Here is a 13,207-nt window from a genome sequence, read left to right as displayed (position 1 = left end):
ATATTGTCATACTCTCTTAAACAGATTGTTTTCTTCATTGATTTCTCCAGAGCATCTGTATAGAAGCACCATCTAATATCCAGTTACACTCATTCATTATTTTTTACTTGTTGTTGTTGTTAAAAATAAGGATTGATTTTTATGCATATAACCTTTTGTTCAGTTTCTTTTTTGCAACTTGGATGAGCCAAACTTTTAGTTTCAACTCTGTAAATGTTTTCCTTTTCAAATCTCTAGCTATTAATGAGGCTACTTTTACATGTTAAAAGTCAGTGAACCTGAGAATACCACAGTGTAAGGTAGTAAAAAGAAATTTTGGTGTTACGATTATAGGATCTGTTTTTATGTGGATCTGCAGATTTTTGACAGATGTACTTTTCTTTGGACTCAGGGCAGCTCTACCCCAACCCTGGTTACTATCACTTGTGACCAGCCAAAGGAGACTGCAAATACTGGTTGTTGGATGATGCCTGTAAAATGTGTGAGGTGTGGGGTAGATGAGAGCCCCTTCAAAAAGGATGGTGTGTTGCTGGAACCATATTGGGTCATGGAGAACCCTGGGTTCATGCAGAGCTGGAAGATGAATTTCATATATCATTCGTTATTCTGCCACCCAGAGCAAGATCAAATGTTTGCCCAAACATAGGGATCTCAGGACAACAACCTACCCTACATCTTTGAGGTCATGGGTGTCTCAGTCCAAAATAGACAAAGATACTGCTAGATATTTCTTGTTCTTGTAGCTACGGGTTCTTGTGAGTGAGGTAAAGCAGATTTCTCCTTTGGTATTCCAGAGCACCACCAAAGAAGGTCCAGGCTACTTTTTTAAAAATTCCACGTAAATCACTCTAGGAATGAATGGATACAAGGACGGGCAGTGCAACACCTGGTGATGAATATTGTTGGACCAATATTTGACTCAATCAAACATTTGGATGAGGAGCTATTTAGTTGACTGGGCTACTATCATTGTGCTGACATTTTGGTATGGTGGAGAATCAAGCTTCCTATCAGACCAAATTCAAGTCTCATAAGAGAGATCCCTCGGAAAACTTGGGGACTTATATAGGTGATCTGCATCCCCTACTTGGGAAGCTATATCTCAACATGGCATCAGCAGATCATGAGGACATCCTGATGGATAAACTTATGCCAAGCAAAGTCATGTTACATCACTTGGGTGTTAGTAACACCTCACTGTCACAAAGATAACGTCTGTGGTGACTAGTTCTGAGGTGGGAACATCAAGCAGCTTGGCAGAAGAAAAAGCCCAGGCTATCCTGTTGCAATACCTACATCATGGAAATCTTGTGATTCACTGAAGGCTACACAACTGAAAGCATATCCCATCATCACAATATACACTGGTTACTAGTGAATGGGTAAAACTTCCCATGGTCTCATGTGACAGTTGTACCACTGCAAATGTTCTTGATGCATATACTCATATGTCACTCTTGAAGAGAGGACCACTGCCCATATTTTCCCTGAAGCAAGATAAATGAAATTACCCATTTTGCCCAACTACTCACCATATGCAAGGGGTTGGGGTAAGCAAGCTGTGGTTGCCTCCTCTTATTCTTTGGAGACACAATGATCAAATTCTATTGAAAGGTTTGGTGCTTATTCCATTCAAGGCTGGGTGGTGTTTGGATGCTAATGAAAATGCAGGGACATAAGGTTGAGTTCCTGATAATACCATAATGTACAAGAACCTTGGTCAACCTTGTAGTGTAACAAGCACTCCAGGTGAAGGCACCACTTCAGCCAATTCTTAACAACTTCATTTTTGTGAATAACAATCATCTAAGTATGAATGGAGTGGCACATCTCTGACTACATTTAGGTAATTTACTCACAGAATGAAGATGGTTGCCTCTGATCTTGTATTGAAATCCAGGGGATGGACATTGCAAAAATTGTTGGCCTCTTTTACCTGTGCAGTAGGTGAACTGTGTTTCAATGGGAGAGTCATCCAGTGCCAGCCAAGATTGGGCCCCAGAACAGTGCACTGCACAAGTATATGTTTCAAATTGTGCAAGTCGCGTTCCATGGTGGACTATGTATAAAGTCTGGTGCATTATAACCATATGTGGTAGTGGTGGAACCAGTGCATGAATACTTTGTTTCTTGTCCAGAAAAAATTATGCATTTACCTGAACAATTATTTGTCCAAGTAGGAGCACTGTTCTATTTTTGCTCTGTAATTATGGCTATTCAGCTTCTCACTTTAATGGTCATAGGTGCAATAAGCAAATGGAAGTAGCTGGAACTAACTATACAACTAGGGTTACTTCTGTCACACCACATCCAAAAACAGAAGACATATGGCTGTCAAAACATCTGAGGTTGTTGGTTAATGCTTGTGCAAACAATCTGAAATCAACACATTGACAGGAACTCGGTAATTACTGTTTAAATATGGCTGTGTTTTTGGCACCAGGTGGCTGTTTGGGTTGGAAAACAATAATATGGCACTACAGTTTGCTGCTCTCTCTTAGGTTTTTAATCACACTACTGATAATTTGTAACCAACTTCTCTATAATTGCTCTTCCATTGTCTGTTATGAGTAAAGCTGAAATGTACTTTAGGTGGACTTAGGATTATGACTGTGCATTTAGTCATTAAAGCATGCTTTAGTAGAAGCTGATGTTAGCATACTCAGTATGAAATAATCAATTCCTGATTGCTACTGATTCCAGCAGAAGAGGAGCTGGAGAGGTTTTTTTTCAGTGGTGCAAGATGGAGTTGAATGTTAAAGTGCATATGTTAGTCATACATTGACTTCTCCTGAACACAGATATACTGCATGACAAAAAAAAATTGCAGTTGTTGTGTTTGTCAAGCATTACAAACACTGTGTAAATGAAATTTCACCATTCGAGTGTACCATGCATGACTAAAAATGGCTTATGAGCTTTAAAAATCCGGAAGGAATGAATGCTTCTTGTATCACAATGTTGCAAGTGTATGACTTTGTACTATATCATTACCTAGACCTTCAACATGGAAACACCCAGATTGTTTCACCAATTGTCTACCAAGTGTTCTGATTCTAGACACCTTGTGGGAGGAAGTGGAAAACTCAATCTGTGCTGCAGCTAGTGGTGTCTGGAGGTGTCAAATAGGGGATACTTCAAGCTTTGTATAATGCAAGGAATGGATGCCACCAAAGTATTGCATGCACATATGCTAACATGTACAAGCAGTTTTTCTGGGCACATTTGCATCAAGATGTTGAGAAAAATGCCACCCAAAGGAAAAACTAGGTGAAGCAGGGTGAACTCTTAACAGAGAATTGTCAGTTCTCTATTGCAGATAATAGTTCTGAACGTAGCTGGTCTTCTCTTAAATAAATAAATAGCTAATCTATATGTGGTGTCATTATTGATTACCTCACTAAGGGGTTCAAAGTTTATCCATTGGTTGATACACTGTCACAGTCTGTTGCTGATGTGTTGGCTGAACAGTGGATAACATGAAGAAATCCACATGGACGAATGGAGCTAATTTTAATAGCCAGTTATTTTCTGACTTGTGTAAGGTGTGGTGGAAATGCACACTTCACCATAACACTCCCAGTCTAATGGAGGAGAATAATAGGTAATAAAGATCACAAGCAAATGTCTTAGATAAACACTTTCAACATGTCCTGATGGTTCATGCTCATTTTTGAGAAATACAGCTTCCTGTGGACATGATATATAGTATGCACCCTATAGCAGATGTGGCATAGTATCAGCAAGAACATGCAATGTGGTTGAGATATGGATTATTCAATGCACGTGGGTTTGTTTGTTGGTATGTGACAGAAGTTCTATGAAAAGGCAGTAAACAAGTGAAAGGTTGACTGTGGAGACTGGGTGTGACTTGGTACATGCCAGTAGCACTGTTATGATTTGACAGGTCCTTATTTCATTCTACAGCAGTAAAATTCACCAAGCTAAGAGCTACAGTGCTCACATGGCACATGTCGGCTCATTGAACAAGTTGAGAAACTGAAGCTATATGTCACAGACTCTTCAAAGCTGGTTAGATAAGATATCAGAGGTTGACACTAATGAGTTAAATGATTGTGAGAGGGTTGTTTTTTTACCATTTTGACTTAGCTGGGGAGGAGAAAGATGCTGGAAGTACTTATCTGGCAGTCTGAGAGGACTCACATAAGGAAACACCCGTAGAGGAGCTGCATGACAGTTTTGTGGTCATTTGAGATACTGAAGGGGCCCTCCTGATCATTATGGCTGGGATTAATATGCTAACTTTTGTGTTCTAATGCTGATACTGGTAAGAGTAATTGCTGATATCAAACACATTGATATTTTGAGACAGGTGTTGGGTACATGTGCGTGGTATACATTACATAATGGCTTGACTCATATAAACAATAGTTGAACTCATGGATATCCTGTGGTTTCCTGTCAGTGCAGAGATCCTGAGTCATGAAACTCATTGAAATTAAAGAGCGGCATTGGATTGATTTGCATATTTGTGTTGAGTTGTCAAGCAGGTGGCCTGTTAATTGGTCATGTCTGATTATTTTGGTCTTCATATCTACAAATTTTGCAATCAAAGTAATTGTGACTTTAATCATATTATCAAGCAGCTTGTTTGTAAAGCATTTGATAATTGACCATAACCTGTTTCTTGTTGCACCTGATTGTTAGACTAAAGAATGCCTACTCAGCCTTTCAGTTATTACATAATGGTCACTGACACTTGCTTTAAATATTTCAAACCTTCACTCTCAGAATTTGAAACCCAAGAGTATTTTCACCCCCAGTCCTGAAATCCTGTCGAGAACTCTGTACCTAGTTATAAGGCTAATGAATGTAAAGTGTAGGAGAGAATGATTGTCTCATGGTATGTTTTGATTTTAAAAATAAGTGCTTTAATAAAAATTTCATATTGTAGTTACATTGCTAAAACAGAATATTTATTTGTCTGTTAGTGGAATATAGTTTTAAGGTTTTATTGTAGTTATGTTTATCTTAAAGAATGGTGTAGTTATTTTCTTAGAAAATTATAGAATTGATTGAGAATCTTAAACCAATTTAACTTATAAGAATTAAATTGTTTAAGGTGCTTGGATATTTTTAATATACATTAATCTTTTTCTTTTCAAATTAAATGGATGTTTTTATCTTTTACAGTTTTAAATTATGTGTGTAAATTCTTCTAAATTTTTGAAATTTTTTTTTTATAAGTCTTCTTTGCAACTTTTTTTTTCTATCCCAATCTAAAAGCTTGTGTTAAAAAAGATGTATTTTTCATATAATTTTGATAAATTTATAGGCTGGATGTGTGCGAGTGTGACAGTGTTGACCAGAAATGGTATAATAGGTATTATTATCAAATACAAATTTAGTGTGTAGAAATGTTTAAGAACAATAATGTACAGAGTATTCTTTATAGTGTTTAAAGCTATATTGTCTTGTATAATAATAGCTACTAACCCAAACTGTCAACATGAGCCCTTAAAACTGTTTGTAGCCATTTTTCTTTCTGCTTGTATCTAACCTGTCAAAATTTTTTTGTGCTTAAAAAAACATGTTAATTTTGAGTTATGGTACTATTCAATATGTTTATATAACTTCATGTAACTAAGTGTTTGAAGATAAAATTAATCTAGCATTGTAACTGTTATTGTATATATACACACACACACTCTGATTCTGAGTTGTGCATTTGTTAATTAAGTATTATATTTTTCAAGTAATGTATGTTTTTTGAAATCATGAGTTTACTACATATGTTTGTTGTATGCAATTTTCTGTTACTTTTATCATGCCATATTAAAAAGTAAATTGTTCCAGATGTGCATTTTTTGTGGACTGCACAGCCTCCTGGCATGTGGGAGTGAACAATATTTTGATCTCTGTGATATAGGTTTTACTCTGTAGCAGAGAACCAACTGGTTCCATATTTATATTCCAAACAGATGCATTCCATATAAAATTCAAATCAATACAGTCTGCTCTGCCTGAAACTCCTCTAAAGCATTGCTATGTGCATTTTATAATATTTCAATGAGCACACCATTAAATTTTTGCACTTCAGATGTATTCAGTGATTTGGAAACTGTGGACATGGAGAGGGTTATACATGTACTTTTATATAGAATAATTACTTGTATCTTTGATATCAAAATATAATGTTCAAAACATCTTGAAAAATATTATAGTTTTAACATGCACAAAAATAAAATTTTATATGAATAAATATGTACATTTGTAGAGCAATGGTTTTGAACTTTGTTGATATGGTATGATTAGAAGAAAGCTGAATTCAAAACAGAAGAAAGTATTGAAGAAATCATGCGTTTTGAGTACTTTGATCCAGGCAGCCATTGGTGTAAACTGTGTAATGAAGTTAATTTCACTCTTCCCCAAGTGTTTGATCATCTACATAGCAACAAACATAAGCAGGTAAGTTAAGTACATTTTTGTCTCTTTGCTCTTCATCTTTCTGACTGGAATTATATTACATAATTTGACTAATTCTTTCGGTCCATTTGCTTCTTTATCTCTTCTGTGTAAAAGCATATGCGAGAAAAAAAGATATATTTTCAGACAATAGATGAAGTTTTTTGTTGTTTCATTTTGATACTGTTTGTAACTTTTTCAAAGTAAAACAATCAATAATTTTGGTAGTATACATTTGTTTTCGAAACACATTATGTTGAGACAGTAACATTGTTTTGTTAAATCATTATTCCTGAATTGTCTGTGGATGTTTACTTAAGGACTTGGGAGAAAAATAAAAGAATTTTATCAATTAAAGTAACTAAAGAGGTTTCCTAAAAATTCTCTATGATTTTATAGTTTTACAAAATTATGGAATAATATGCTATTACATAGCTACTTTTTTCTTGTTATTGTTATTTTATGTCTTACTAAAAATATTTGTTTTTTAGTTCCATTGATTTTATGTTATTAAACAACATAAATACATGACTGTCAAGATTCATATATGAAAAATGCAAATGAATATCAATATCTTCATATTTACTAATTTTTTTATTGTATGCTTGTATTGATAAGCTATAGAATTGTTTTATGTTTGAAAGTATTTGTTTGTTGTTATTTCTGTGGTAAAGTGTTTTTCTTTGAAGTTTACCATTAATAACTTCACGTTCAAGTAACTTCAATCAGAGAGAACACATGTATCCAGACCACTATTCAAAATAAAATGTATCCTCAATAATACACATGAAGCTGTGAAAGTTCTTTAACTTATTTGCACGTAAATAGGTTCAAAGACACCTTTTTTGTACATGTCACTGCATTGTTTTGTTGTGAAAAGTTACAGCCTAGTTTATATTAAACTTTTAAAGGTATATAGTGTAATTATTGTATCATGTGTTAAATGCTTATTATTGAATTTTCTGTGAATTTATATTTAAGAACATAGGAGAAAAGTAACTTGGGAGGTTTCATCAAAACCTTGTATGGTTTTATAGAGTGAACTATATAATCTGCCTTTCTTGGTGATTGAAGTATAGTGAATAAATTAAGATAAGATTGGATAAGAATTTTCTTCCAGAAGCTTATACTGAAGTGATGAGAATTTCACCAAAATTGTATCCTTGTGTATATATCACTCTCATCATTTACAAGTGAAGATGCCTTAAAGAAGAAGAAAACAAGAAGAAGAACCATATTCTACATGTATCTGCAGCAGCATATGTACATTTCGATTATAAAATTGAACTTGGAAATGCTTGATAACCTTGTTTGTTCTAAAGTAGAGTATCTACTCAAGATACAGCTTCACTGCTTTGCTTGACTCTAGATGAAGTGTTTTTTTTTTCTTTCAAATTGTTAATATTGTATTTGTAATTTTTTTAAAAATAAAACAATAACCTTGGTAGTATACATTTGTTTTCCAAACACATACTTACATTGATACAATAAAAAAAGGTATTTGGGGGGGGGGGAGAAGCAAGGGATAAATAAGGATTTTCAAATGGGTCCCTTCCATTGATGATAACCAAACATAGTATCCTCAGAATGAGGTATGTTTTGAAAAAGGTAGGATACTTTTTTTCCTTTACTTGACTTTTACCTGTAATATAAAAATTGTATCTTTAAAAAAAGTACAGGAACGTTTTTAGGGGAAAATTCAGTTCTATTAACTTTATAGAATTGCTGCTTGATTAAAGCCCGAGGAAATTTTTTCATAATCTGATATTAACCCTATCATGCCTGGGGGTGACTGCATCTCACTTTGAGGGAATAATTGCAGCATTGAATGAAAATAGTTATAGAAAATAAACTTGTAATCATTCTTCCACACACATAAAAAAAATAAATTCAGAATTGACTTTTATTCAAGAAAAAGTTATATTTATTTAATTTCATACATAAAAAATTAAAAATCTCAAACTATGATATTAAGTTTAGTTTGCTCCAAATGAAATCATTAGTGTTTGTTTCTTCAATTTTTTCTGAGCATAATATGGAACTCTTAACCCTGTAAGAGGAAACTTGTAATAGGTTTAAATAAAATAGTACTAATTTGACCTTGTAACTTGAATACACGTGAAGGTCTATCAATTTTTAACCAAGCACTGTTTCTAATCCTTGATTGTCATGGTATGATGTAGTTGGCTATATCTCTGCTTCATAGGTGTTATAGGCTAGTGATCTAAACATGTTATGAAAGCTCTTTTTCAGCTATTTTCAACTCTGAAGGTCAGTATGATTTCCAGTTCAACAAGACAGTGTAAAATTATTCCACTTATACAAAAGTATAAATAGTATCATTTTTAAAGTGAAAATATCTGTGGCCATGGCAGCACCCAAATGTATTGGAGACATTCTGATTATTAGAAATAATCAAAACAACAGATACAAAAACTAGATAGCAAGCTACAGGTTCAGTAATGGGCTAGGATCTGGGCACCAGAGCCCACTATGTTACAGATTCCACTACCACTCACTGTTGTAGGGCAAAGATAGTTACTCCTAAAAACAGAAATCTGATATTATCAGCCACCTTCAGTTTCTATTTAAAAAATTCACTTAACATCCACCCTACTTGCAATATGTAAAGTATAAGGTACATAACCTTTTTTTTTATTTTTCTATGTTCTATTTTTACAATTAAAAACTTGTTATATTTGTTATAGAAAAATATCCTGATTACCAATTTAAAAAAAATCGACATGTTTAAAATTTTGGTATGGTAAAGTTTTATCATATGCTAGATATAGTAAACTGAGATTGATATATAGTAAAGTGAAGTCAATATAGTAAAGTGGAGTCAAGATATAGGAAAGTGAAGTTGATATAGTAAAGTGGAGCCAAGATATAGGAAAGTGAAGTCGATATAGTAAAGTTGAGTCAGTATATAGTAAACTGAGATTGAAATATAGTAAAGTGAAGTTGACATAGTGGAGTCAAGATATAGCAAAGTGTAGTCAAAATATAAAGATATGATATTAAACACAATGAACCCAAGTGTAGCATTTGAAAAATCAAAACAAAGATAAGATTTATAGTTTTATGAAATAAAATAAGAGAAAAATTATTTCATTCAATAATTAAAATGAACAACAAAGGCAGGCATGTTTAATTGCTTAAAAAAACAACAGATCTTTTTATATCTTTGAAAGCTAAAAGTTCCTCTAAATATTACATATAAAAATGTTTTATTTGCAGTAGCCACATAATCTATAGAAAGATTTTAAACTATTTCATTCAGTAGATTGTTTTTGCAATGCAGGAAAATAAACCACACAACAGGTGTGTTGAATCAGTGCACCTGGGCATGATAGAGTTAACTTATAGTGATTTTTTTGCATCTGCAGAAGGTAAGTAATAAAGTGTTAAAACATAATTTACAATTATCCACAATTTGGTACTTTAAAATCTTATATCTTAACCTCCTTTTTTTTCTCTCTCTAACAAGCATTGTATGCTGTACGTCAAATAATATGTATGTTAGAGCTGGGTAATTAACTCAGTTAATCAATATAATCAATCACCTGTTAGCGTCAGTTAGTGTAATATAAAATAATTGATTAATCGAAATTATCATGAAAATAACCAATTAATCCAAATTTATGTTTCTGATCATTACTATTTTTGAGCATTCCAACTATCACTGGAAATTACAGTTAATGTTAGGAGTTGTGTTACAAATTTAATTTTTTGTCATCTTATGAGAATAATCTATTAATGAACCTGATGATAAATCAATTAAAAAATGTTAATTGATAGTCCAGCAGTCTGTCTGTAGTATAGCAGCACAATTTTGTGTTTGTTTAATGATTAAAAGTATTAACTTTTTGTCAACATTTTATTATATATGATTTAAAAATTCTAATGTTTGTCAAGAGTAATGGAACGGAAAAGTCTGTTTTTCAAACTATGCACTGAAAGCTAGTAATATTTCTGGATACTTTAAAAATTAATTACTTGGTCAAACAAAAGCTCTTTAGTTTTATAATGATTTGACAAACAGCAACAAAGTAACCAAATAGTCCACAGTTTGAAAATTGTTTGTAAATTGTGTTACAGTAATATATATATATAGATCATAAGCATTTTTGTTTTCTTAACAATAAATTATGGTATATATGCATCATAATGGCATTAATATATAGCAAAGATGTTATATCATGGTTAGTTTTGTAATGATCAGAAACATAAATTTGGATTAGTTGATTATTTTCGTGACATAAATCAATTTAATCACAATTTCAATTAATCAATTATTTTACATTACGCTAATTGATGTTGACAGGTAATCTATTATATTGATTGAGTTAATTGCCCAGCTATAGCATACATATTGTTTGACGTACAGTATAAAGAAGGATATCTCTAATTAAGAGTGCCTCATTATCACAGACCATTTGTTTAACCAACTGTTCAAAGATATCTGTCATCAGAGTTTACCAGAAGTGATAACTTAGAGTCTGCTACCAGGAAATATTCTAGCCTCAAACCACTAATCATAGACCAGAAAAAAAAAACAATAATTGCATAGTCTTGTAAATATCAATAGATGTCAAATCATATTGTTATTAACTTATTTCTTCAACACTAAACAGAATTCAATAAATAAAGTAAGTAATGTATTGGTTAATGAGTAGTGTTCCATTCCTCTCCTTGTAGAGGATACTCTTGTGGAAGAGTTGGTTGATTCCTTTAAAAAGTGTGGGACATTCATTGTATTCTTAAAAATGTTTGGTGATCATACTCATTAGAAAGTTCTGTACCAAGGGTGTCTTTTCTAAGACAGTAATGACCCTTGTCATGTATAGAAGATGGTTTAGAAGAGCATACATGACTGAAGTTATCTTTGTTGACCAGCATAGTAATTGGAGATCTTGATTTGATTATAAGATGAAAATATACATCAAATTTCTCAATGTCACCTTAAGGGAACATTTTTGAATGTCAACCAGTTGCAGACCATACACTTTGAAAAATGGACTAGACACCTTCCAATCTTGTGAAACTGTGCAATGCAGAATACAGACTAATATGGCAGAAAAAGGTTTCTAACCTGAAATTAGGTGGGAAAAGGCCATTCTTCATTTTTAAAGCTAAGAATCTCACTATTCTGCACTGAATGTAGATAAAGAAAATATTCAGTTATGGTAAAGTAGCAGATCTGAGAACATTAGCATGTGTTTTTTGTATTACTTTTTTACTTACAACATTGTCACTTGATGTTGTAAAATCATGCATGGATAAGACATTTTTGCTATCCTCGGTGGTTAAGAAAAAAACAAAAGTATAATTTAGTCATATCTAAGTTTAAGTTACATATTGTAACATTAATTGAAACACAGTGTTTGCCCAGCTTATGGTGTGACCTGAAAATTTAATCATTGAATTTTTTCAGTCATCTGTCCTATTTTGTTAGATGCAATACAATGTGACTGGCAGCTTTTAAAATTTATTGAGGTGAATCACTTTAGAGTTTAACCATGATAGACTGAAATTTTTGCAACTCAGTTATGCTCAATGAGTTGCAAGGAAATAAGAACAGTTAAAATTCATGAGTTATGTATATATATATATGCTGTGTTTTATGATAATTAGCTATAGATAGATTTCCTGTGACAAATAACAGGGTTTGAGGATAATTTGTCTTGACACATTGATAATCATATGTAGGTAGAAATTATTGTACCTAGTAACTTATAACATTTCAGAAGGTGGATTACAAATAATGTGTAAATTCTTTAAGGCTCATAATATGGGTGAGAAGCATCAGTAAATAGACAATGTGCAGGTTTTACTTACTGCAAGTTTTTGGCTAATTCACTATGTCGTCTTTTTCCAATTATATTAGTTGTAAATTTGTATTCACCTTAGCATGAAGAAGGCTACAGTAAAGTAGCTGAAAGCTTGCAGTGAATAGATTTCAACATAGAATAAAATGTGTTTAGTGTTTATTAATGTGTAAGTTCTTGGATGTTGTGGTGTTTAACAACCAAAATAGTAGTATAGTTGGACAAGAGAAATAAGGATTCCAGATAGATAAAGAAGGTGAAATGTTTTGATTTGATTTTAATTTTGTATATTAATGTTTATATAAAATGCACTTACATTGGCTATCAAAGGTTTCAGATAGAAAAAACCTTTAAAATACATGTAAGTATTTAACTTGAAGATTTATTTGGGTTTAATAAGTCTGATATAATCTGTTACTTAACAAGATCAAAACCTTTAGATCTTGCATATTTATAGGTATCAGTTTTATCTAAAGATGATTCATTGAGGAAAGGGTATGTTTTCTTTTTCAAAGGCTGAGGATCTTGGTGTTTTGCACTGAGTTTAAATGAAGAAATCCAGTAATGGTAAAGTAGCAGACCCGAGGAAACTGGCCTGTTTATTTATTTTTACTAATTTATTTGTAATGTCTTTGAAATCAATTTACAATGGAACAAAATACAGTAATGTTATATGTCAGTTTGACCAAATATTGTTTTGGATCACAAATAATACAGTTAAATATTTATTTATTACCATATGATATTTCTTCACAATGCAATAGTAATAATTTGCATTTGTGTTTATTTTCTACAATTATACCTACATTATTGTATTAAGAAATAAGATTTCATATTATTGTTTGTTATATTTGTCATTTGCTAATTGCCATACATACAATATATTTATAAAAGTATTTTTATTAGTTAGAATTAAATTCACTTTAATATAAGTTATATATGTACATATA

At 32.3% G+C, this 13,207-nt stretch overlaps 1 protein-coding gene across 12 annotated transcripts in view; it reads left to right on the top strand.

Annotated features, from left to right (window-relative positions):
• Positions 1–13,207, top strand: part of LOC106457632 (serine/arginine repetitive matrix protein 2-like) — a 117,649-nt gene that overhangs the window by 24,096 nt on the left and 80,346 nt on the right. For 11 of the 12 annotated variants that reach the window (XR_002610220.1, XR_002610218.1, XR_002610217.1 and 8 more), the window contains exon 3: positions 6,277–6,429. Coding sequence is in view for 8 of the 12 variants with exons in the window: in XM_022383624.1 (XP_022239332.1) it covers positions 6,277–6,429 (153 nt within the window). In the remaining 4 variants the exon portion in view is untranslated. Of the gene's footprint in view, positions 1–6,276; positions 6,430–7,546; positions 7,894–13,207 lie in introns of those variants that run through there. The other variant, XM_022383627.1, reaches the window with a different exon arrangement.

Source organism: Limulus polyphemus, unplaced genomic scaffold, assembly GCF_000517525.1.
Source record: "Limulus polyphemus unplaced genomic scaffold, Limulus_polyphemus-2.1.2 Scaffold353, whole genome shotgun sequence".
Lineage (NCBI taxonomy): Eukaryota > Metazoa > Arthropoda > Merostomata > Xiphosura > Limulidae > Limulus > Limulus polyphemus.
Note: the sequence above shows the minus strand (reverse complement) of the source record. Positions and strands in the feature narration are given on the sequence as shown.